The sequence below is a fragment of the Hyalella azteca genome, unplaced genomic scaffold (assembly GCF_000764305.2).
Source record: "Hyalella azteca isolate HAZT.00-mixed unplaced genomic scaffold, Hazt_2.0.2 contig12026, whole genome shotgun sequence".
NCBI lineage: Eukaryota > Metazoa > Arthropoda > Malacostraca > Amphipoda > Hyalellidae > Hyalella > Hyalella azteca.
The window spans coordinates 1-26,986 of record NW_025941997.1 but is presented as its reverse complement, the minus strand read 5'-3'; the positions used below and the strand labels follow the sequence as shown (position 1 = coordinate 26,986).

At 40.0% G+C, this 26,986-nt stretch overlaps 3 protein-coding genes across 6 annotated transcripts; 1 reads left to right on the top strand and 2 right to left on the bottom strand.

The window, feature by feature from the left end:
• Window positions 1–216: 216 nt before the first annotated feature.
• LOC125178710 lies at window positions 217–11,995 on the bottom strand. 3 transcript variants are annotated; one of them, XM_047883106.1, is made up of 9 exons: window positions 11,775–11,995; window positions 7,586–7,645; window positions 5,063–5,264; window positions 4,595–4,777; window positions 4,253–4,389; window positions 2,998–3,075; window positions 1,928–2,047; window positions 1,247–1,608; window positions 217–863 (listed from the first exon to the last, which is right to left on the bottom strand). In XM_047883106.1, the coding sequence occupies exons 1-9, from the start codon at window positions 11,883–11,885 to the stop codon at window positions 836–838; spliced, it is 1,281 nt and encodes a 426-aa protein (XP_047739062.1). In that variant the 5' UTR covers window positions 11,886–11,995; the 3' UTR covers window positions 217–835. The 3 variants fall into 3 exon arrangements, with proteins under 3 accessions (XP_047739062.1, XP_047739063.1, XP_047739064.1); XM_047883107.1 differs by having other exon boundaries at window positions 4,253–4,371; XM_047883108.1 differs by having other exon boundaries at window positions 4,253–4,371; window positions 4,649–4,777.
• Window positions 11,685–20,318, top strand: LOC108669529 (RE1-silencing transcription factor). 2 transcript variants are annotated; one of them, XR_001930667.1, is made up of 3 exons: window positions 11,685–11,753; window positions 13,540–13,660; window positions 19,756–20,318. XR_001930667.1 is itself a non-coding variant. In XM_018156879.2 (2 exons), exon 2 carries the CDS (start codon window positions 14,639–14,641, stop codon window positions 17,453–17,455), a length of 2,817 nt encoding a protein of 938 aa, XP_018012368.1. In that variant the 5' UTR covers window positions 11,685–11,753; window positions 13,540–14,638; the 3' UTR covers window positions 17,456–18,849. The 2 variants fall into 2 exon arrangements, 1 of the variants encoding a protein (XP_018012368.1); XM_018156879.2 differs by lacking the exon at window positions 19,756–20,318 and having other exon boundaries at window positions 13,540–18,849.
• On the bottom strand, window positions 20,067–21,981 carry LOC108669530 (nuclear receptor 2C2-associated protein). Its single transcript, XM_018156880.2, has 2 exons — window positions 21,744–21,981; window positions 20,067–21,330 (listed from the first exon to the last, which is right to left on the bottom strand). The coding sequence occupies exons 1-2, from the start codon at window positions 21,939–21,941 to the stop codon at window positions 21,103–21,105; spliced, it is 426 nt and encodes a 141-aa protein (XP_018012369.1). The 5' UTR covers window positions 21,942–21,981; the 3' UTR covers window positions 20,067–21,102.
• Between the last annotated feature and the right edge of the window lie 5,005 nt (window positions 21,982–26,986).

Genomic DNA, 26,986 nt, shown 5'->3' with positions numbered 1-26,986 from the left:
ATTTTAATGAAAAATAAATAAAAAGATAAATTCTAATTGCTTGTTGCGACTCTAATGAATTATTTACTGCGCTGTATTAAAAAAAAATAGATCAGTACTCACTGCAGTGAGTGAAAGAGAGCGCAAAACGTGAAGTCACGGACGGACGGACGGACGGACATGACGAGCACAATAGCGCCTTTTTTTGCATAAATGATAAATTGCACTAAAAACAAAACGGTTCATAACCGCGTTTTCGTTATGCCCATTTTTTCCGGGTAGGTTCGTCTACAAAAAATCATTCAGGATTTTCCGGTCAAAAAAAAATTAAAAGAGACTAGATTTCCACTCCCTGAGAAGAAAAATAACATATAATTAAGGGAAATACAAGCACAGTAACAGGAAAACACGATTCATTATCTCAGTTTATCGAGAAAACATAATAGATGTTTGCAAATAAGCGATATATACATAATTTATACCTGGCTTCTATGATATAACTGTTCGGTAATATTTTGATTACTGCAGATCTGTTCAAGATATCGTCATTATCTGAACCCAATACTTAAAAAAATAATAATCTCAAACATACAAACAACTAACATGATTGTGTGCATATCAAAGTGACACTCAAAATCAAATTTCAGATGGTAATTAATCAAAAATGCTCGAATGAATTCCAAAAGGTTCCAGATAAAAATTCGTATAAGACAAAATACCTCCAAATTTACAGAAACGTCATTTAATCGAACGCTACGAGCAAGCAGCCACATACTTCGTTATTTTCTCTTCCATTACTTGCTTTCCATTGGAATTCATTAAATAATAACCACATTTAGTTACCATGCGTGATGCATCAAGACTTAGAATCCCTCGTATAAGCCCTTAGTATCCTTAGTATCCTTAGTATTTGTTTGGGACACAACAGTCCCAGGCCACGATGGATCGCCGCCTCTGATTATCGTTCATCCGCCCTCATTTGGGCCACCTGATGCACGATGCTGTTGCTTGCTTCTCGCCGCTGGTAGTGTTGCAGGGTCAATCGTTACCTGCACTCAATTTTTAATGGCAGTTCTCAGTTTTTCAATCAATTGTTACTTGCACTCAATTTTTTACTGACTTTACTTAATTCCAGACTATTCACTGGAACACTTCAGTACAGAATGCAATAACACAGTTGAACCGGCAAAATTAAATGTAACCGGCGGACCGCGCGCGACACCAAACGTCCGTTCGCCACGCTGCCACAAGCAACACAACACAAGCCCTGAACCTATGCCAGAGCCTGACGACAAACCATCCTTCAGTGTCTCCTTCATGATCCTTCCAAACTCCTAGCCTCCTTTTCCTAGCGTCTATTTCAGCCTTCTTTATCTTATCATAAAGTTTATAATAAGCTGGAGACAGCATGGACATTTCACGTCCAGATTTGTCGTCAACCCGCACGAGGGCGGCGCCAGCGAGCGGTGCACGGAATCGTGCGGCGGCAGTGCGCTGCCAGCGCTCCATGAGAGAGGGTGTGTGTCGCGCTAGCTGCTCGATGCTGGCGGCGTCCGGCACCAATGAAATTATTCCAGTCCCTCTGCGTACGATGTCTTCGTTGATGGTGCGTATGTTACTGAAACCAAACTACCACAAGGAAAAATTTGTTAATAAAATTTATTTACTATTTCCAAATAATGATATTAGCGACTCGTAATGGCGGTAATGCATCATCGTAGTATCACTCCCGCCTCCGGAAACCTATATATGTGATGTAACTCATTGTAAAATATCTAAGCAAGTGCCATGCCTGCTCTGCTAGTTAAGGCAATATATTATATATGTAATATATTAATATATAATATTCAACAAGTGCACTGTACAGTATTATTATTATGTTATAATAATAAATTATTTATGATGATATATGAGTGCTGCCTGCACCACACTCGCTGTGGTGACTGACCGTGGTGAGTGTGATGCTGCAGACCATGACCCTGGGTGCAGCCTGCACGTAGTATGGTGTGAACCACACGCGCTGGTGCAGCAGACGCGCACCACAGTCTGCTGCTGCAGCGGCCGTCACCTGGGCAACCGCGTGTTGTATAGCGTTAGGTATACTATAGCGGTATACCTTATAAGCCATAATTCAATACGTTATAAGCTATACTTGCATACGTTATGAGTTATAATTGTATACGTTATGAGGTATAATTGTATACGTTATGAGGTATAATTGTATACGTTATGAGGTATAATTGTATACGTTATGAGGTATAATTGTATACGTTATGAGTTATAATTGTATACGTTATGAGGTATATAATTATATACGGTATGGGTTATAATTGCATATGTTATATGTTATAATTGTATACGTTATAAGGGATACACTATACGTTATATCCTAAATGAGGCGACAGTGTCACAAGAACTACGACAAGCTTAAACTTAAACCAAACGAAGGTAAGCGAACTGAGTATTTAAATCAACTATCATTAACTATCATCTTCAATTATCATTAACAATCATTATGAACGATACGAGCGTTCACATCATAAACGCCGTGACAATATATGAACTATTTCAAGACGACAAACTTAAAATTCGATCTTCTATTGAAATTGAAAAAATCTATTCTTCGATTAAAACTAAATAAAAATTTGATCTTCTTCAACCACTCTTTCAGTCAAGCGCCAGTCTTGTAACTAAGATCTATATTGCAAAAAAATTATAATAAAATTATGTACATAGCACAATTGCAAATTTTCTCTGTAAATCACTTATTTTGAAATCGTATTTGCATAAAATTTAATAGTTTTATATTTTTCAGACGCATATACCAAATAACAAGTAAGGTGAGGTATGGTGGGCAGCGGTGGTGAGGTATGGTCAGAGGTGTAGATATATACACTAAATAAAGATTAATTAACCAAACGATCTCAACATTAATTCATACAGTCCCTAACAAAAAATCTAGTTATTGAAACTAATTTTAATTAGTAAAAATAAATAACTATTAAAAAAATTAATCACCTCAACTGCGGCGAGGCTGACCGGCAGCAGGTGACTTGGCAGCTGCAGCGGCACACGTATAACTGGCAGGTGCTGCACCTGCAACATGTGCACTGTACAGCCAAATGACGTTGCAGAAACCTGGCAGATGGCAGACATGTACCTTGTACAGCCCCCAGTTATACTGTACAGATCCGCAGTCAGATTTCAATCCCTGCGGGAAGGATCACTTTAAGTGGCAGGGCCAAGGCTGTTCAACGTCCTACCAAAGGATCTAAGAGAGGGGGAGTTCACCCTAGAGACCTTCAAGAGACAACTGGACATTTTCCTGGGCACAATCCCAGATCGACCTCCCCTGCAACACTACCAGCGGCGAGAAGCAAGCAACAGCATCGTGCATCAGGTGGCCCAAATGAAGGCGGATGAACGATAATCAGAGGCGACGATCCATCGTGGCCTGGGACTGCTATGTCCCAAACAAGTACCAAGATTACCAAGATTACCAAGTGTACATCCCTGATCACGCATAAGATACACGTCCGAGGTTGCGCTCATGAAATTGAACTCACAATATTGAGTTCAACCCGATCCTCTACCTAAGGATCGGGTTTCGTTGACTAAGGTAGTGAGGGATAAGTAAGACACATAAGTCCAGATAACGTATCTTGTATACGGGGTGGTAATACAGAGTTGCGATACAGGGGCCGGATTATCAAAACTTAGTAACTTTTTGTACTTACGACAAAAAAGTTATGTGTTACGTAATTACACCCTAATTTTGGTATTATCAAAACTTTCGTACGCAAGTCTTAGCTAAAAGCGTAAATGTTTTTCCCGCGCAAATGTTTCCCGCTCAAATGTTTTGATAATACCACCGCTAGTATTACGCTGTCATAGCGGTGTTACGAGTGACAACTTACGTTGTCACTCGTAAGTCGATTTTGCGTACTTACGAAGTTTTGATTATACGGCCCCAGAGGTATAAGCTACGGCATCGACCGTAAGGTCGGAGAACTCTACCGACACGCTACATCGCAGAGTGCTCATCAGGTACTGGAGGGTTTGCTTAAGGTTGCTAGACCTTTTATAACGTTCGCTTCCGCCCACTTCTGAGGTCTTGATCGCGTGATCTATCACGTGTCTATCAGATGTTGACTCGTCCTCAATCTCTATCAGGTCAAGTGAATTGACACCGGACATACACCACAGAAAAGTACAGCGTAACCCTGCCACTCCTTCCTTCCCTAACCAGAAAGAAAATCTCCCCCCGTCTCACCAGAAGGTACAGAGGGTACAGCTCCTCCTGACGCCCTCCGTCAGCCAGTCCCCCTCCCCTCGCGTGGGCCGTGGCATCGTGGCCCCCGGGCTGGGGTTGACAGGAAAGACGCTCTGATCCTGTAGGAGATGAAGCGTCTGTAAAAGGCGTAGGAGATGTGTAAGTATTAAAGTAAGTAATAGGAGAAGCAGAGGTAGACCCAGGATAGAATATAGGCTCAGCAGATGGAAACTTTGATTCGGTTACAAAAGTTCCTGGCTTAGAAATGGAAACAAACTTTTGGTTTGAATTTAACGGAAGTTGGGCAAACTTTGTGTTGGAAACGAAAACCAGGAGAGGCACCTGCGTCAGCTGCGATTGCATCTGCAGTAAACCTTGGAGCAACAGATGCTGCACCTGAACCGTCCAGCGAAGTCCTGAGATGAACCAAACCACCAGTTTTTGCCTCTTGAAGGACTCCTGAAGAGTTCGGTTCAGGACCAGACGCAGTCGAAACGATATCGCCTGCGTCTTCAGCTGTGTGTCCTGAAATTGTTGATATATTTCAGTGTCAAACAGCGATAAGCGATTCAATATCTGGAATTTCTCTTCTCTGTCATATTTATCAGGTATTTTTGCTCATAATTGTGTTCATAATATAGGAAGCCAGTAAGTCATACAACAACACTGTACCTAACTGACTGATATAACTACACTGTAACTGGCTGATATAATGCGAAGAAAATGTATGCAATAAAATAACTAATATAAGCTATGCCACGACTTCCAAGCTTTAAATCATAAAATTTAACTTCAAAACGTCCACTAGACCTTCAACGGTTGAACCAGCAATGCCGGTTAAGTCTGCGGTTACAGATGGTATTTTTTCCACCCGTTTGACCGGCTGGGAAGCGGCTGCAATTGAAAGGGAAGTTGGCGGTTGAGTTCCAACCCATCGCACGACTCCCCTCAACCGGACGTTCTTGTGGATGAATTCAACCGGCACGTCATCTAGCCGGTTGAAGCGGGTGAACTGGCAAGGGTTGCAATAAACGTTAGTGAAATGGGTTGCTACAATGCAATACATAGATTTCGGTTACATATGACACATAATTGTAATATAGTTATGAAACGGAAATCAATTACATATGTTTAGCACTAACTATTGAATATGAACTATCTATAACAACGGAAGTTTCAACTTTAGAGGTCACAGGAGGAACTTAGTTAAATACAAGCCCATTACGATGATCAAAAACTCCGGGCACTGTATAGACATGTAACGTATTTGCGATACCTTCCTCATAAATACAAGTCGTATTTGCGATACCTTCCTTATAAATACAAGTCGTATATGCGATACCTTCCTTATAAATACAAGTCGTATTTGCGATACCTTCCTTATAAATACAAGTCGTATTTGCGATACCTTCCTTATAAATACAAGTCGTATTTGCGATACCTTCCTTAGTACTGAATGCGTAACTCCAGGACAAGCTTAATATTATGCCTCGGTGTTCCTCTGTTGCTCCAAATTTCAAAAATAAATTATTTTAGCATAACCCAACTATCGTCTAAACAACGGTCATCTGAAAATATAATAATTACTCTGTTATTAAACCTAGGAAACGGCAGTTGGTACTAAATGTTCTTTGTCAGCACCCGTTCACAGATGTACAAATTAAAATATATATAGTGACGTACTGACGCAAGCGTTATTTAGAGGGAAATATTAAGGTCTGAGCGTCACTCAACAGTTAGTCAATTGGAGTAGACTGAGTTGACAGAGTAGACTGAGGTGACAGAGTAGACTGAGGTGACAGAGTAGACTGAGGTGACAGAGTAGACTGAGGTGACAGAGTAGACTGAGGTGACAGAGTAGACTGAGAAGACAGAGTAGACTGCGTTTACGGAGTAGACTCAGGTGACAGAGTAGACTTAGGTGAAAGAGTAGACTTAGGTGAAAGAGTAGACTGAGGTGACAGAGTAGACTGAGGTGACAGAGTAGACTGAGTTGTCAGAGCAGATTGAGTTGTCAGAGTAGATTGAGTTGTCAGAGTAGATTGAGTTGCCAGAGTAGATTGAGTTGTCAGAGTAGATTGAGTTGTCAGAGAAGATTGAGTTGCCAGAGTAGATTGAGTTGGCAGAGTAGACATAGTAGACAGAGTAGACAGAGTTGACTGAGTTGACAGAGTTGACAGAGCAAACAGAGTAGACAGAGTTGACAGAGTAGACAGAGTTGACAGAGTTGACAGAGTTGACAGAGTAGATAGAGTAGACAGAGTTGACTGAGTTGGCAGAGTAGACTGAGGTAACAGAGTAGACTGAGGTGACAGAGTAGACTGCATTTACGGAGTAGACTCAGGTGACAGAGTAGACAGAGTTGGCAGAGTTGACGAAGTAGACAGAGTAGACAGAGTTGACAGAGTAGACAGAGTTGACAGAGTTGACGGAGTAGACAGAGTAGACAGAGTTGACAGAGTAGACAGAGTAGACAGAGTAGACGGAGTAGACAGAGTTGACTGAATTGACAGAGTAGACATATTGGCAGAGTTGAGAGTAGACAGAGTTGACAGAGTAGACGGAGTAGACAGAGTTGACTGAGTTGACAGAGTAGACAGAGTTGACAGAATTGAGAGTAGACAGAGTAGACGGAGTAGACAGAGTTGACAGAGTAGACAGAGTTGACTAAGTTGACAGAGTTGACAGAATAGACAGTGTCTACAGAATAGACAGTGTTGACAGAATAGACAGAGTAGACAGAGTTGACTGAATTGACAGAGTTGACAGAGTAGACAGAATTGACAGAGTAGACAGAAATGACTGAGTTGACAGAGTAGACAGAGTTGACTGAGTTGACAGAGTAGACAGAGTTGACTGAGTAGACAGAGTAGACTGAGTTGGCAGAGTAGACAGAGTTGACTGAGTTGACAGAGTTGACTGAATTGACAGAGTTGACAGAGTAGACAGAGTAGACAGAGTAGACTGAGTTGACAGAGTAGACAGAGTTGACAGAGTAGACAGAGTTGACAGAGTAGACAGAGTTGACAGAGTTGACAGAGTTGACAGAGTTGACAGAGTTGACAGAGTTGACAGAGTAGACAGAGTTGATCAGACAGAGTAGACAGAGTAGAGAGTAGACAGAGTTGACAAAGTAGACTGAGTTGACAGAGTTGACAGAGTAGACAGAGTTGACAGAGTTTATCAGACAGAGTAGACAGAGTAGACAGAGTTGACAGAGTTGATCAGACAGAGTAGACAGAGTAGACAGAGTAGACAGAGTTGACAGAGTAGACAGAGTAGACAGAGTAGACAGAGTTGACTGAGTTGACAGAGTTGACAGAGTTGACTCACCGCCCTGACGCTCAGCAAGACGCGCAGGAGGCCCGCTGCGGCGACCACGTATGTCGCTCCCTGGACATCAGTTAACATCAATTAACATCATCATTTAACATCAGTGCAAATCAGCGAACATAATAAAAAACATCGCTGAAATTGCTAATTTTATCAGTAAACATAAGTAAACATCAGCGAACATCAAGAAACACCAGGGAACAACAATGAACATAAGGAAACATCAGTATAAGTTCTAATAGTATCACAGTAAACATCAGTAAATATCCGTAAACATCAGTAATTATCCGTAAACATCAGTAATTATCCGTAAACATCAGTAACTATCCATAAACATAAGTAACTATCCGTAAACATCAGTAACTATCCGTAAACATCAGTAACTATCCGTAAACATCAGTAAATATCCGTAAACATCAGTAAATATCCGTAAACATCACCAAACATCAGTCAACAAAGCAGATGAAGTACATTCACACAATTTTCAATGAAAAATTGTTGTCGTTATTTGGCACTTTTTTTTTGCTTTTTGATTTTTGATTACTTTTGCGATGTAAGCAAACGAGTGATATAAATTAGGCTTTAATTAACATCTTTCATAAAATTGATAATCAAATAAGCATTTCACACTCATATAAATAATTATTAATGTATGTAATGTCTGTATATGTATATGTATATGTATGATGCATGCTGGAAAAACACGGAGAAAACGATCGCAAAGCTTGTCAATATTATGCATGAAGTTAGGAGTAAATAGTGCGCAAATTTCTATATTCCATACTAAATAGATTTTCAAACACAATTTCATTTATAGGCTTTGAGAAAAAAAAACAATAAAAAATATATGGATCATATTGTCCAAATGGTGCACGAGTATAGAGCGGAAGTGTAGTTAGGTAAAGAGGCTGATACGCCTCTCTTCCGGTCCTATATAGGTCAGGATGACCCACACAGGAGTAAAAAGAAAATCGCTTTTTGGACAAATTCTCACACATTTCCAGGAGTGCGAGCTCGGCGAGGAAAATTGCGGAACATAAGCGGCGCGGCTGAAGGATTAGAATTGAGACGTGAGCTTCCACGTCGAGGTTAAGTCATCGTAATATTTACGCCTTGGTTAAGTTATTGTAATATTTACGCCTAGGAAGTTATTGTAATATATACGCCTAGGTTAAGTCAATGTAATATTTACGCCTAGGTTAAGTCATCGTAATATTTACGCCTAGGTTAAGTCAATGTAATATTTACGCCTAGGTTAAGTCATCGTAATATTTACGCCTAGGTTAAGTCATCGTAATATTTACGCCTAGGTTAAGTCATCGTAATATATACGCCTAGGTTAAGTTATTGTAATATATAAGCCTAGGTTAAATCATGGTGCTATGAACGGCTTTATGCTATCAAGATAAAAGTTCGTTGACATTTTAGACGTAAGACGTTTGAGAAGATGTTAACCATCACGCCATGGGACGCACATAAAGGCTAAGTTGAAGACACAGCCGCCATATTGAATTGTGAGCTACAAAGGCTACGTGGTTGTCTGCGCTGCGATGAGCTTATCAGTGCCTTATCAGCGCCTAATCAGCACCTGATCAGCGCCTGATAATGCGATAAGGAGGATGTGGGTTGCCCACACATTACTTAGTCAGTTGCGCGCAAGAGCATTCGCTTACGTGACGTGTAGACGACTGATGACCAATGCTGAAATACGATAAATTAAAATCTATATCTACTAAGCGGACTATTGGAATTAGCTTGATACGAATTACATGCAACGAGGCAGATAATTGAAAATAACGATAACAAAGTTTCCACTCGCTTTAAAATATAAAAGACTATTACAGCGTTTTTTTAGTCCTAACGTAACGATTTTTTTCCTGTGCCTTGTGATCTCTTTAACTTTCTTAAAAATCTGGTTAATTTTCATATCGAAAAATGGTATTATTTACTTACTAACAACCAAGATTAATCTAAATTAATCAAATATCATGTCTTAATCGAAATTCAAGATGGCGCTCAGCGGCATGATGCGCCGCGCGTGACATTCCAGTTATCCTGGGGGAAAACAATCCCACATCGTGAGGCAAACAATCCCTCATCGTAAGGCAAACAATCCCTCATCGTGAGGCAAACAATCCCACATCGTGAGGCAAACAATCCCTCATCGTGAGGCAAACAATCCCTCGTCGTGAGGCAAACAATCCCTCATCTGTCTCTTATACACATCTAGATGTGTATAAGAGACAGATCTATTATCGTCACTCATTCTGTCCATCATCGTCACTTATTCAATCCATCATCGTCACTCATTCTGTCCATCATCATCACTCATTCAATCTATTATCGTCACTCATTCTGTCCATCATCGTCACTTATTCAATCCATCATCGTCACTTATTCAATCCATCATCGTCACTCATTCATTCTATTATCGTCACTCATTCTGTCCATCATCGTCACTTATTCAATCCATCATCGTCACTCATTCTGCCCATCATCGTAACTCATTCCGTCCATCATCGTCACTCATTCAATCTATTATCGTCACTCATTCCGTCCATCATCGTCACTCATTCCGTCCATCATCGTCACGCATTCTGTCCATCATCGTCACGCATTCTGTCCATCATCACAGTGATACCGTACACGGAGCGATGCTAGCAAGGAGTGATGCAGGCATTACAGCCGCTGTTCTGATGATGGTCGATGCAACGGTCGTAATTAGGGTGAATTTATTCTATCCAACGTATATAATTAATGAAGTAATTTATTCAAATATCGAGTAAACTGTACGCGAATCCAAGTACATAAGTATTAAGTAAAAATAATATGAAAATGTGGGAAAATAAGAGAATAAGAAATATGAATGCGAGGGAATAAAGCGAGGGCTGCATACAATGAGAGGGAAGTGAGGGTCAGTTCTCTCCCTCAGCGTGACGTCATGAGTGCGGGGGGCGGAGCGTCGTGGTGTTCGCAGCTGCGCAAAGCAAGCGACCTACCGCCACTCTATTGATCCGCACCATCCCCATGGCAACCACCACGCACCCTTCATCAACCAACCGCCTATACCACCACCAAATTCAATCACACCAATATATTCATAATGAAAAATATGTACATATTGTCTTGAGAATGTAACGTGTTATCGATATTCGGATTTAAAAGCAGAAACTTCCAGAAATAAAAGGAAATCAATAACATTTCCTGGACTCGCTCATTATTTCTGCATCATTTTTCTTATTTGGTTGATTAATTTCTCCGTTTAGTTGAAATTTAATTTAAATAAATACATTTATTAGAGAACCGCTTACGTCGAGCCTTGAATTTAGAATAATTCTCTGGACATTCTTTATTTGAAGTGAATGACTGACAATGCCCAGAGCTGCAGCCCTCGTAACCTAAATGGCTAGTTGGCACCCCTAGCATCGCGCGACGACATGGGCACTGGGAACTTGCGATGGGAAGCAGCTTTCGAAAGAGTCAAACGGTATTATATTGGGGTATTATATTATATAAAAACGGTATTATATTTCGGTATTATATTGGGGTTTTTGAACGCAGATGTTACTCTCAAAATTAATTCAATCGTCAAAATTTAAGCAATAATTTTATATGGTTTTCCCTTTCTTGTAATTGGCAAGCCAAGATTCCAGGAAAGGATGACGAGATTGTAATTTCTTACATTAATTAATTAAGTCAGAGCGACGGTTAAATGTGTGTCTTCTACAGTAAGTCTAAGCTCCAATTACCATTAACAGCTTGCAGCATCAATATAGTGCAAGTAAATGAAATAAAAAAAGAACAACTCAGACAGTAAAATAGTGTAACCTGCCAACACTCACATCTGACCTAGAGCAGAATTGCAACACTAGTGCTCAACCCAAGTGTTCACACACTCATACGTCAGAGTTTATCAGTCAAAGCCATCAGTCGAATTATACTCCTGATAATTTCTCTACGTGTTAATAATATCATAAGCAAGATCGCTGGCGCCCCAATCAATAAGAGGGTGAATTTCAAAGCCCTTCGTCCGTTGCTGGGTTCGAGTTCGTAGTTTCGTGAATCGAGAAGCAACGAGTCAACGGCAGTGCGGGGCTGGACAGCGTAGAAGTAGGGTGTGCGCGCCTCTTCTTCTCACTCCAGCCATACACATTGCTTGTGACCTGCAGTAAGTTAATGATATGCTTACCTGAATAATTCGTAGATTGTCGTCGATGAAATGCGTGACGTTAGTGAAGTGTTGGTGCAAACGTTGCCGTAATCCCTGTGTTCGCGCATCCCGCTCGTCAGTTGGCGTCATCGTATTGATCCACACGTGTGACGAACGTTCGTGTTTCAACGTCAGTAGCGACTTGGGACTAATTAACTTGAATCATCGAGCTTTCTATGCAAGTTGAAATCAATGTCCCCCCGCAGTTTAAATGGTCTCGTTGATTAACCTGAAAATATACGATGATTTACATCAATAAACGTTTCCGTCTTACGTAGCGAGAAATGTTTCCAAAGAAATCACATTCGAACGAGTTGAGATTCAAGATTTTCTGTGCGCGCTGGTTGACATTTGAGGCATAACTGAAGCATTTTTAGGTTGTATGTTGTGGCCATGCAGGCATTACCCGCATCCTTATTATTATTACCTTATATACTGATGAAAATACATGATAAATTGCACGACTCGCACAGATCACTAGGTATTTTTGTAAAGAATTGTACACTAAACGTAACCTAGTAAAGAAGCAGCCACTTTTTAGTTAATAATTTAAAATTTTGGCTAATATTGATCATAATTCATGGAATAACAATACAGGACTGAAACACATGCAAGCAGTGCCAAGCACCCGCGGATTCGACGTCGAACTGCAATATTTGCAGGTTTTCAGCTTGGCTCAGTGCTTCTTAAACATCATTTTTTGCAATATTTAATATGAAACGCTGGCATGTTATCCACTTTAAATGTGAATTCGTTCTCTTGTAGTCTCTCTCATTAACGCTTTATCATGAATATACTGTACGTTGCTAAAATGAGTGAAATCTATCACCCCCACCCAATTACCCTCGAGAGTGATATACAGGCATGTATATACCCCATCACCCCCTCCCAATTACCCTAGAGAATGATATACCCAGCAATTAGTTACCCAGATTTATTTTAGAAAAAGTGAACTATACACACTTTATATTTTAAGGTGTGTTTAAAATTATACAGAGTGAAATAATCCTAGGCGGCTAGGCAGGATACAAAGAATACCAATGATCCTTCAAGCATATGACAGATGGGTGTTGTGACCATATGACAGATGGGTGTTGTGACCATATAACAGATGGGTGTTGTGACCATATGACAGATGGTGTTGTGACCATATGACAGATGGTGTTGTGGCCATATGACAGATGGGTGTTACGGTTACATGCAGGACAGATAAGAAATATTCAATAGTCGTTCAAAATAATCGTCACAAATACCAAGCAGTATCACTAATTACTCACAATATAATGTAATTAATTCACTAACTTTTAATCTACCTATGGTAAAGCTGAGGCCAGAGCTCGACACAGACCCTAGCTGTTCCCGTGCGTATTGTTTTAATTAAATAAATTGGCTGCTGCCTAATTAACTCAATTAAATATTATCGTTGACATCAATTGTTCGTCCAAGATATTTGGTTTGGCTGCTTCACTATTGAATAAATATTTATCGATGGTAATATATAATGGTTATGCACTTATGCTCTAGAGTCTAGAGCAACAGCCTGCATTCAGTTAACAATTTGTTTACGAATAGAATATCTGCCGTCAATACTATTTGTATGTTGGAACCTGCTACTCTAGTTCCGATAGTAAACAACAGGATTAATTAGAATGTTTTTTTATTAATGATGTATTCTATAATAAACTCTATCCTACAACTAGATATTCCTAACGTTGTTGTGGACTGAAAATATCCCGTGTTACAGGTCGTGCTACAGCAGAACCGCCCACTTGAAGTCCACCTAACTCAGCTATAAGTACTCGGTCAAGTCCTGATGTTGACAAGGTTCTTCCCCGTCCAGAACCTCACTTCGAGCTCAAGAACTGGTAAAATGTCAAGCTTCTTCTCACTAACACTTCAAACGAAGCGTCTGATATGAAAAACTAACACATAATTTTATTGCATCCAAACTCGCGAGTAGCGAACCGAACTTCTGCTCTGCTTGACCACTAACGCCTTCACCAACCAATTCGATCAGCTTTATTTGAAGGCAATAGAAAAATGATTATTTGATTATTGACACGCATTGCAAAAAAAACTTATTACAAAATTTACATCAATGGATCGTGGCTGAAAAACTTGTATATATAACAAAACTAACGATTGCCCGATTGACTTCTGCACGCGCTTGCGACGCTTGCTCGCTACTACCACAAGTAACTAACTTTGTATTATTTGCTCGTCAATGTTTAACTAACTCACTAAAATTCATACTGCCTGATAACCAACCATTATCCTTCGAATGCACGAGGCTATGACGTTTTTATAGTTATGAAGATGCAGTGAACTTAATCGAAATCGGCACTGAATTGAAAAGCGAAGTCAGAAGTGGCTTCCAATACTTCAGTCTAAATGAGCTGTGCGAGGTCAAAGCTCCAAGTGCAGGCAATATAAAAGCTATAAATAAAAAGAAACTAGTATCTATTTTATTGTAAATTTTAAATTGTCGTGAAACTAGTCAGTTTGATAAAGAAATATGTCTAACAGTGAAACTGTGCCATCACGAGTGTCTAGTCTGTAAAACTATTTATGCAATTAGTGATGAAAACAAACAAGAATGTTGCATTTGAATAAGTAAACGTAGGTTTATGTGTGCAATCAAAACTGATTCATAAAATTCCATCTGTTGTCGAAACAAAACCAAAATCATCGGAAACACGACTTTTGACCAAAAAATAAATGGCGTTTAGCTAAAGAATTGCAACGAAGCGTCTCGATCAGATAAAAAAAATCAGTAAAAACCCTGCAGCTAATGTGAACAAATTGAGACGGACAAATCCCAGCGTTGATAATTGATCGTAGAAATGAGCGAATTTTCGATCGAGTGCGCGGTGTGCGCGATCAGATTCTCAGAGGAGGCGCTGTACGAGCAGCACGACTGCCACGGCCACGACGTGCCTCTTGCCATCAAACTCGAGGCCCCGGATGACGAGGAGGACGAGGAGAGAGACGTTAAACCTGTGCTCAACAGCGCCGGTCAGGTTGTGGATTCTTCTGCACTTGTTACGATCTCCGTTACTGACGGTACTAGCAAAGTTACAGACGGTACGAGGACCGTTACAGACGGTACGAGCTCCGTTACATGCGGTACGAGCTCCGTTACATACGGTACGAGCTCCGTTACATATGGTACGAGCACCGTTACAGGCGGTACGAGCGGCGTTCCTGGACCTATAGCATCAACCACAAGTGTTCCTAACAAACTCCCGCCTACACTTGAGAAATTCAGGATGCGACTTGCGTTGGGAACGAATAAGCAAAGGAAACCTAAAAAGAAACCTAAGGGTAATGCAAAACTTACTAATAATAAGTCTAGCTCGTCTAAAATCGCAAACGAAAAGACTAGAAAGCTTAAAGATATTCAAGAGAACAACACTGAAGATGCTGAGCTGGCCGTGCCAGTAGTGAATATCAAGGCAGAGCCCATCGAACTGTGCGAGGTTGTCAACGTCAAAGAAGAGCCTGTGGAATACGATGATGAAACTGCTCCGAATATTCGGGATCCTTTGGAAAACTCAGTAGAAGATATCCTTGGCATTGAAGACGAAGATTATATGATTGAAAACTTCGTAGAATATGACGAGGAAATGTCAGAATCGATGGAAATTGACGAGGGAGCTATTTCCGATGATAGTGAGTCTCCGACGGTCAAAGAAGGCAGCTTGATACCCGCAGTGAGACCGAGTACACGAGGCAAGCCTATAGACGCCACGGACAACAAAGGATATGCATGCTCGATGTGTGACAAGAAGTACTTCGAGGAGTCAAAGCTGGAAGATCATTTGAAAGTAGCCCATAAGACTCCCAGGCCCTACTCTTGTCCTATCTGCAACAAACGCTTCAATCACAAGAATTACGTGAATCTGCACATGCGAGTGCATACCGGGGAGAAACCGTACAAATGCAACCTTTGCTCACGGTCGTACTCGCACAAGACGAGCTACGTGATACATATGCGTATCCACAAGGGGGACCGTCCTTACTCATGCAGCGAGTGTGGCAAGAAATGTTATGACAAGTCTGGTCTCACGAGCCACATGAGATCGCACACCAAAGAAACCCCGTACCAGTGCGAATGTTGTGGTAGGAAATTCACACACTCGAAGAGTTTGTTGGTCCACAGACGGAACCACACGGGAGAAAAACCGTACGTGTGCCCGCACTGCGGCAGGGCTTTCAGGCATTGGCATAAACATAAAATTCACATACGTCTGCACACGGGAGAACGACCGTATAAATGTACAGTATGCAACAAAGGGTTTCCTAGGAACGATGAGGTGAAGCGACATATGCGCAGTCATACGGGAATAAAATCTTTCAGGTGCTCGATATGCGGCGTGTACTGCGCCACGCAGGCCAGCATCACAGGACACATTAACCTGCATCACGTCAACCTCACGACCGACAGCAAATACTTGCCAGACAAAACCATCGTCGAGAACAGCCAGTCGGGCATTCTAGGCAAGAAGGCCATGCCAGGCAGAGGCCTACATCGCGTGTTCGACAACACGAGCTATGATGAATATACAACCTCCATCCCTGAGAAGCCTGCACTGCCTGGTCCAGTGCCACAAACCATCGTGTCATCGAAGCCGATGACGCCGCAAGAAAAAGTCAACAACAAGAGTATGACGTATCGCCAGTTTCTGAACGACCAAGAGCAAGAACTGCTGGCCAAAGGTCTCAAGGTTGTCAGTAAAAATGATAACACTTACGGCCTGGCCCCTGTCTCGCCCAAGTCTTCTGGGAGTTTAGATTCTGCGGCTGTCAAGGTGAAGTCCGAGCCTGGAGAAGAGAAAAAAGAAGGCATTATAGATAACGTATTTGTCAAAGTTCCACATTCCAGGAAATCTTCGTTTAATTCACCTAAACCAGCCACCAGAATCATCCTCCCTAACGGTCCTAATGGCAATCAGCCTTTGGTGTTGGGGGAAGTTGCATCGAAACTTTTCCTTAAGTCAACCCAGGCTTCCCCTCACAAAATCCAGCCTAACTCCAAGCCAAAGACTTCCCTACTGGAAGAAAACGTGTCCCCTACGCCAACGTCGCCTGCGAAGTCAAGGCAAGACCCGACAGTGAAGAGCAGCGCCCCCACGACGACCAGCACGAGTGGTAGTATTTTACAAGCCGCACTAACCGCAGGCAAGCCAACCACTCCCGTAACCGAGAGCATCATAGTGCTTAACAAGGGCATGAGTGGCGGGGGCAGTTCGGAGGGCGTCGCCACCAACGCCCCGATGGTCGTGTTAACGCAACCACAACAGCTCCTGCTGCTGCCAGGCATCAACGGGGGACCAGCAAGACTGGTATTCTTGCAGTCTAGTCCCGCTGCCATGATTCGGTCCCACCCAAACATCAATGGCGTCACCGGGTCTGATAATATCACCATTAAACAGGAGAAAGATGCTGCTCCTGTTGTACATATAGAAGAAAGTTCCGCGCCTCTGTTTATGTTTGCTAGCCCTCCTAATGTCATCCAAGAATCTCCTGTTATAAAACTCGAGCCGCCAGACTTCGACACTCAAAACATAAAATTAGAAAAAGACGACGAAGAAGCCTCGGAAACGTCTGAAGTTGTCCCTCCTCTCCAGACGTTTATTAAACCTGAACCCGAGGATTAATAATTAGTTCCACATAGCTGTATTATATCAAGTTTCGTGAGCAGCATACGCAACTTTTTGCAATGCTTGCAACGAGCTAATGATAACTTTGTGGGGAGTAAAGTCTTCGTGAGAGTGTCGTCACGAAGACATCTTGTGTGCAATGATTCTCACTATTGCACTATAGCATTCTCAATGGTATTTATTATTAAAATGTTAGGTTATTTAATTAAGGGCATGGAAAATAACTTCCTACATCGTGATCCGTCTTAATCTGCCCACTATGGGCATATGAGATTATGGTCCCGTGCAGCGCCTATGATGTAGCGAATGCTTTCTTGCTAGTGAAGCTCCATCGACTAGCTAGTTAACGGTGCAGGGCGTTGCAGGGTTTACGACGCTTTGCTCACATCGGAAATGAGTTTAGTTTCTTTAAATGACGATTCTGACATTCCTCAGGTTGTGAATTCCATATACAGGCCATATCGAATAGGCCTTGCAACATCTATTATAATTAAATCGTCTCTTTGTTCTAATTTTCTGTTGCGTCGTTCTGTAAAATCTCATGTACTAAAAATATTTTTTCTAATTTTCTGTTGCATCGTTCTGTAAAATCTCATGTACTGAAAATATTTTTACTGGATGACAGACATTTTAAGATGATAATTTAGTCTAATCGCTTTGCCCTGATGGAATCGGCGAGCCTTCTGCTGCTCAGACACTAGGCAAGCTCCTGCCTCAGAGATATGTTCCAGATGTATCTTTGCTGTACATTAATCCAGCTCAGCCATGACTCGGTATTTATTGATACCATTAATTGTACGACTTATTATTTACGTAAATTTTTTTGACAAATGAAGAAAATAGGAGGAAGGCGTTTATGTCTGGTTATTTGAACGACTCTAGTCACTCGCCATAATATTGCTAATTTTCTGGTAAGGATAACATTTTGTACTCTAGCTTTACGGACGCATGATGTACGTGGTCGCGTGTGCCACACTTAGCGAATTCAAGTGCAATTTTCAATGAATTACGTTCATTACTAACAGCCGTACTTACATTGTGAAATGAATTCATTCATTTTGCAGTCAACTTTATTTGTATGTAGAATACATTTAAGGAACATTGCAACCAGTAATGGTAGTTTTTACTAATCCGGTTAACTTATTTAGCACTTTAATCAACATTACAAAAGCTGAGATGTACATTTTTCAGAATTTTACATTCCATTGTCATTTAGCTTTCCATGTGTGAATTATGCACCTCGAACTCGTCTTATATTCAATACGAAAGCGTAATAGTTTTGATAATTCCTGACACTGCAGCATTCCAACCTTGCGGGCAACTTGTTCACACTTGCTGTCAAGTGATACAATGTTAGTTATTTATTATGCAATGTTATCTTGACTACAATGTTGAATATTATTTTTTATTTATTGTGCAAGGAAGTTCATTCATTTTCAAGATGTGCAAATCGCGTTCATGTTCAAATTTTATTCCAAGTATTGACCATGATATGTTTTACTGACATGAATATTGAAATAATCATGACTTTAATTTTACAATCAACGGAGATTGGGTAATTTGTAGCACATTTACGATTTTTGACTGAGTGGCTCGAGAGAAAGGTTTCATCTCTCCAGCTATTTCTGTTTGCATTTTGACAAGAAAAACTGTTCTTTAAAATAATGATTAGGTTTTCCTTTATTGGACGTACTAAACCGCGATATTTGTGCGACTCTTTCCTGGATGTTATGCAATTTCATGCATCATTTTTTGATCATTCACCACCTTGCTGGCATGAGACATATTATCATCTTTTTTACACTCGCCTCCCAAAATTAACTCAATAACAACGTGATTGTAAACTAATCATTACTAATGATGAACTGAATTCACTACTAATTATAATATCCCGCTCCTGTTTGCATGCTAGGGTATCGCATTTGAATGTGGTTGAGAATCTAACCCTGTCTCCGAGGCCGCACTAAACAGCCAATAATAATATAGATAATTACATTACATTTATTATTTATGTGTGACTTGATGTGATCCTGTGTACTTAAACTAACACTGGCATTAATTTGTATTTATTTCTCAAGTTCTAGTCATTAAATCATGAAATAAGTTAGTATAGATCACTTCGATGCAATGCAAATATCGCTGCTACTTTTTCCAAAAAGTATGATAAGTATTTTGGCAGTTAAATAGCATAGAGTAGAATTTGCCCTTTTATTTGAGTTCTTTGTTTTCTAGTAAGAAATTTTTATTTTATGTTCCTTCTAGAAATTCATAGGAATTTTCTCATTACTTCTTTTCAGAGAACGAAGCCTCATCGTGGCCTTGGCAATAGAGAAGCAATTCATTTACTGGATATCTTATCATCTTATGCTTTGTAAGAAATCATTTTTGACGATTTTGTTCAGCTTTACAGACGGTTCAGCAACTGTATTCTCTAAAAATAACTTTATATATGTTCTACAGCGACGTTGCTGTCAGTTTCATATTCGTTGGCATTGCTATAACTGAGCTCATGTTCAACTGAATACACGAATTGACGTGAATCAGTCTTAAGTTCTGAGAAGCTTATGAGCAACAGTCAAGCAAGACACACTGACAGATTTTTAAACATATGTATTTTTCATTTGAAGAGGCCAGTTGGAATTATCAGATTACAACCTTCCAGGAACAATATAACATTCCAGAGACAATAGTCGTGCAGCTATCTTGACTGTCGCAGCTATGAAAATTTTATTTACGACGGAATGCAAGGATATGTAATTTACTAGTCACTGTTTTGCTCAATTGTTTTCTTATACATTGTGTTTCTTTCAGTTTTTGTTGAAATGTTTTATTTTCGTTGAGTAATAAATCTAAATAAAACTACATGTATTTTTATGCTCCCATCTTGCATTTTTAAACTTTAACGTAACTACACGGCAATAAACTAATCAAAAATTATAAAATACGCCGGTCCACGAAATAAAAGCAAAGTGAAAATCAAGTATTTGAATACCTAGCCGATGAAATTATTCCTACATAAGAGAATCTTAAGAACAATCATTATACTATTTAGGAATCGATATGATAAGTACCGGTACTAACTAGTGCCCTTTTACTACTCATACTGCCAATTCAGAACTACGATTTTCAGGCAATTTAAAATTCTACGAACTAGAACTACGAAATTTTCAAGAAATTTAATGGAATATTTAAGGAACCACACAGCAACTTGACTGCATCGCAATATGCGTTCACGTCTAACCCTTTGATGGTGTATAGCTCTCATTACGTCATTTAGTAGGAATATAACAAACGGAACTCAATTAATCCATGGAAAAAGCGTATATGATTACTATTATTTCGGATGAGATAATATTATGAGATTGCATAGCAGCACAACAGTTTTCAGACCCCGAGGAAAAAAATCGTACGACGATCTACTGCCTGCTGATAAGTTCAGGGCTAAGATTATTTCTGTAAATAACTTCAAAATATTTCTTATAATCATTACAATATTTCTCGAGCTGAAACTCAAATAAGAATTCATAGTTTACTACGTATCACCTACTCCAAGTAGTTAGCTTAATGACTTCATTCAAGGAGCAACTAAAAGTTGTATGGAAATAACTGACGGAGACAAATAAAACTTAAGATTTGATTGGGTACTAAGATTTACTACCAGAAACTTCAAGTTTGTACATAATAATCCTACCAAAGAAATCTGTAGAAGACGGAAAGAAGAGCCGCAGCCTGCTAGTCAGGACACCTGCAGGCAACAGCAGCTGTTGTTCACTGCCAGAGTCTTCAAGATACCAGGGGCAGAGCTCAGCCCACTTCTCAGTGTCGTCATTCCACACCTGAATTGCAGTATCACGGCCACCACAGAAGCCTCCCTGCAACAATAAGAATTCCCTCTATAAAACAGAAAGCTATTGAAGAATAGATAGACTATGTATATATAACAGGAAGCTGATCCTTTTCCCATCCATTTTTTAGTTAGGTAGTTTTGGGCCATGGAAATGTATTAAATGCTCTAAAACTATATTGATGCCTCAGAATAATTTTACATAGATGCAATATAAATAAACCAAGAACAAAAGCTTCTGAATTTAGTCATGGCTCCATGCCACTCTTATCAGGCATTATTTTCCCAAAATCAAAAGTCCTAATGATAATTTTATAGCTTACCTTTGAAAATTGAAGGCAAAAATGTGCCATTTTATCTAATTTGCACAGAATAAATTAGGTGAGAGTGAAAAACAGGGTTTGGTTCATGAACAGATATAATGCAGATAATTAAACTAACCTGAAATGTAGCCAAGATGCTTATTGGAATAACTTTTTCTGTCCACTTGAAAGCAACCCACTGGGGAGAACCTTGATCACTATTCCAGCAAGTGGAAGGGTTATTGTCAAACATGAACTGTTTACCAACTTCTTTCACATTACGTTGAAGAACAGAACTAACTCGACATTCACTGCTAGGAATGAGAGAAGTCATCATGGATATCGAAAGCAAGCTACCTGGCACCTGCTTAGAATCTATAAAATAGAAATGCAATCTTAGCAACTATAGTTATGTACAGAGGTGGGCAGTAGCGCGCTACATGTAGCGGCTGCTACATTTTCAGTAGCGGTACTAGCGGCGCTGCATTTAAGCAATTGTAGCAGTAGCGGTAGCACCCACTACATATTTAAGTAGCGATATGAGGTTTTGCCGCTACAGTGCTACCACTACATTTATAGATAAAGCTTTTAGATTTTACTTAATAGTATTAAATATTATTTAAAAACCAGCATGATACCTACATAATATAAATTACAGAATAAAACTGTACAAAAGATTTCAGTGTAATGTTGTCAACCTCAGCCTGTTACTAGTGCCAACATGTTAGTTTTTACTTTCTAAGTTGTTACCAGTTACCACTTACAGGTATTTTTCCACGTTTCAGTTTGCTTATAGTTATTTTTATATTTCACCTTCCCTACATGGATGCCTACTTTAATCTACCAATCTCAAAAATAATCCACATATATATACAAATAAAAGACTGATTTTTTATATGTATATGTGGATAATTTTTGAGATTAGTAGATTAAAGTAGACATCCATGTAGGGAAGGTATAACATAAAAATAACTGTAACTTTTATTTACTGTATCTAACCCATACTAGTTTGGTTAGGTTAATTGCAATAAAGTTGCATTGATAGGTTATGAAAATGTTTTATTGTTATTAAATGTTTATGAGTAAATCCCAATAGCAGAACAATAAATATTTAGAGATTTTCAATAATTTTGGCCATTGTAGCGGCTAATGTAGCAGCGCTACATTTTACTGTAGCGGTAGCGCTCGCTACTATCTAGTGGGTGTAGCGGTAGCAGTAGCACCTGCTACATTTAGAGCATGTAGTGGTAGTGCCGCTACATTTAGAGCATGTAGCGGTAGGGCCGCTACATTTCAAAGTAGCACTGCCCAGCTCTGTTTATATATTAATAAGAACTAATTAAAGACATAAAAGATTATTAATTACAATTAACATTGGTCATCAATCTCTACTATCCTCAGCTGACAGTTGTCTTTTTTTTCTGTCAATGTTTATTGGGGACCTCTGACAACTTGTCAACTTGTCCAATGCAGACCCATGACAGTGTACACTGTACAGTTTAGTTTTCCTCAATTAATGCTTTATGGGGGAACCAAAGGCCCATCCTTATAGGTCCCCTCAGGTGGAAGCCCAAAGTAGTTACTAAAGGTGATGTCCAGCCTAGCCCTAGTCAGCACAACTACTGAACTATAACTACTGAGTACTGACAGTACTGACATCTTCTTCTTATTTATTCTTATAATTGGTCCATAAATTCTTCATACTTCATATAGTTGACGCCTAACTTCCTCTTATAATTGGTATTCTAACAGTTAATAAAATAATTGTTATTTTTTTCTTAAATTGTTGGTGTCTAATACTAGGAATAGATTAATAGTCACATAACAATCTGAAAATCTGCAATGCACAGACAAAAAAGGCCAATACAACAAACACCAATACAGCAACTGAGCAAGAAGAATAATGAAACAACAAAAAGAATAAAAACAAGTGAATTAAGAAACAAAGATTGCAGAAAATAAATAAAATAAAAGAATATGATGTGTAAAAACTGGCCACATATTTAAGTAGAAAATATGCAAGGCAATGATAGTTATTACTCACTTATTAGTTTAGTAACATAGGCATTAGGTGGATTTAGGCCATTGGCATTAGGCTTTAGCATTAGCATTCAGCAATAGGCCCAATAACAGAACATAACATAGTGATGTCAGAACTAAAGAGTAGACCTGGTGTGGTGTGTTGTGGGTGTGGCCTGTAGCCAAATCTTGAACTTTTTACAACTTTTTCATATAACATCTAAAATCTTGTCATTTGAGTGATTTGACCAGATATTTTCAATAGCAGGAAAGGAAAGCAGGTACAAAATTGAGGTTTGGCATTAGAGGTCAAAAAATAATTTAGGTCATAGCCACCCGTCAACACATTGACAGTCTCTTATTAGACTTATTTAATTCAAATCCAGTTAGTTGCAACTTGCAGTATCCATGCCCTAAACTGTGCCTCACATAAGTTTGTATAAGTTACTGAAGGGCGAAAGTCCAAGAGTCCAGCCTCACAGCTTGAGCTTGGGCAGCCCGCAGCAGTGCACTGGTCACTGGCTCACTGCCAGTCTGCCACAGTGCCACTCACTGGTGCAGTACTGCAGCAAAGCAAAGCCTGGAGTTTCCTAATACCAAGTTGGTAAAGCAAGTAGTGGCTCTAAGTAGCTGCTTTGCAGTGTACAGAAAATAAAAGAGAACTCTTGGGGCATTACTCTGAAGGAGCGAGAATTAGAAACTAAATTGAAGGCAAGCAGTAAACGACAGACCGACAGTCATCAACCGGTAAACAAACCCATCAGCTGAGCAGACTGTGCGAAAACAAGTTCTTATTCCGTACCATCGGATGTACTTGAAGAAATGTTTTACTTAGCATTCTTATAAATGAGAAATAAACTGCTTTAAATAATACTTTTCAATGATTTCATACGTCTTTCTGCTATTTTGTAGCAGTATTTTAATTTTTTATTGGTTGTCATGATTTAAATTCATTAGTATAAATTTAACATTTGTTTCTTAAATTTCCTCGGAACTTAGGTACTATCTTCTAATACGTTCTAAATTATCAACTGGGCTAATTTCAACCTAAAATTCTAAATTGTTAGAAAGACTAACGTAACAACTGGCGCGTTTGTTAATTTTACTTACTGTTAATCTGGCATTTCAAGCTCATTGAATTTCGAGACCTATCCGCGAGTACGGCCGTAAATTTGTCGGAGGTATGTTTCAGAAACGGTTAACACACGGCGTTTCCGAACTCTGTGTTCGATTCGGGTGCACGACAGCGACAAGCAGCTTCAGCGCTTCTTTAAATAGGAACTCATATGAGCGTCTGATCAGCCCAAGAAGTTAATTGAATTTATTAACTTGGGTTTCAGTATGCCTAGAATTTTTTGCTCGTGTCGACAATAACACCCAAATCTTTTACCGCGCTAGACTTTTCAACAATTACTCTCTCGTTGCAACCACTTCTTCTCATACTGTAATCTTGCTGTTAATTATTCTTCCAGAGGTAAAATACTTTACATTTGTCAGCATTAAAACGCAGCAGCCACGTGGCTGTGGCAGACCAGTCAACTAAACTGTCAAGATCATCTTGCAATTTCACTTTATTTGACACATCCTTAACATTGTTAAAAACTTTTGTCATCGGCAGGCATGGAGCACATGCTTGACACTACTTTCGGCAGATCGTTTATAATATCAACTAACAAAAAAGGCCCAATAACTCTTCCTTGTGGCATGCCACTGCGCACTGATGCCCAGTCCGAAACGGTTCCGTTAATACTGACACGTTGTCGTCTGCCTACTAGGAAATCTCTGATCCATTGGAGTACATTTCCCTCGATTTCCCAAAGACTTCACTTTACGCAACAGCCGCTCATGCAGAACACTGTCAAATGCTTTGGAAAAATCGAGGTACACTGCATCCACTGGCGAGTCCAATCGTTCAACTAAGACAAGAGGTTAGTTGTGCTCAGGATCTACCGGCAAATATAAGCCATGTTGACCGTCTGATGGGAGATGTGAATTCTGAACAATGGTGTCACTTGACCTTCTTTCCAATCGGCCAGCAAAGTCCGTCCCTCTGTTCAAGATTTTTCGAAAGAATACCGTCAAAGGGCCAGCCAGGACGGTTGCTATATAATTCTTTAAGCAATCTGGTGTGGAGGCCGTCTGGTTCACATGTACATGTTGGGATTCAGAGCGACCAGGCGCTTGAGAACCTCTTCTTCGTGTATTTCAAAACCTGTTAACTTCTACCCTACAGGGCGCTCCTCAATAGCTAGAATACAGTTCGAGTCCTTAACTGTGAAGACGCTGCTAGAGAACGGATTTAGAACGTAGCCTTGCCCTCATCACAGGATATCTTTCGCTTATCTACTGTAAAATCAGAAATACCGTTGTTTGTTCGAACTATCTTATAAGAAGAAGCTTTCGGTTTCTTTTTTGCATTTTTGGCAATTTTTTAAGTCTTTTACTGTGGTGTGACATATTTTTTAGCAGGATTTCGAGTTCGTGCATAGAGGTTATAATCAGCATTGCTCCGATTCCGTAAATAACGCTCTTAGCATCTTTCTTTGTCTTTAGCTGAACTAGCACTCGTCTTTTTCTGTATAGCACTCGATACAATGATTAGTGGTGCCTTTTGCTCAACGGAGCATCATGTCGAAGCTCATATCTATCATTGATACTTCACTAGTAAACACTAGGTCTAGAATATTTGAAGACGCCTATGAGGAGGCTATACTTGCCTGCTAGAGATAATTCGTACCACACTGATTCTCTAGCTGATTGATGCTCTGCAGATAACTTAACTTGCTGGGCCCCTATACTACTATATCTATACTATGGTGGCCCAGTGGTTACAGCTTTGAGTAACCGGATTGGCGCAGAGAGGCGCGGGTTCGATCCCAGCTCTGTGCGCCAGTTTCTGGTCAGAATCGGCGAGGAGGCCGGGCGGTTAAGGTGCCTGTACACAGGGATAGTACTAGCCGCTAGTTCATCCGGCGCTTGAACTGTCCACGCTACTAGCCTTGTGTAAAGGGGTTCAGCCGTTTCAGAGGCATGCGCCGGCAAGTGCCCGAGGCGCGGCCGAGAGAGACAACGATGTGTTGATATCTTGGCTGGAGAAGTGGCTAGTAGCGCTGATGCAGCCATGGTGAGAGCATCTGTGCCGCTCCTGTGAAGTATCTTGGGTCAAGTGAATCATGGCTTGTTTGAATGATAATGTTTCTAAGAGGAATCCAATAAAATGGATTCCAGACGATATTCAATTATTCTTTGAAATATGAATTAAAGTGGAATGTTTGCCATGACGGTTACTCCAACAAAATGAAGAGAGGAACGAGTATTTTGAAACTGGAAGAAGACCTTATTAGTTAGGGTTTAGTTGTTCCA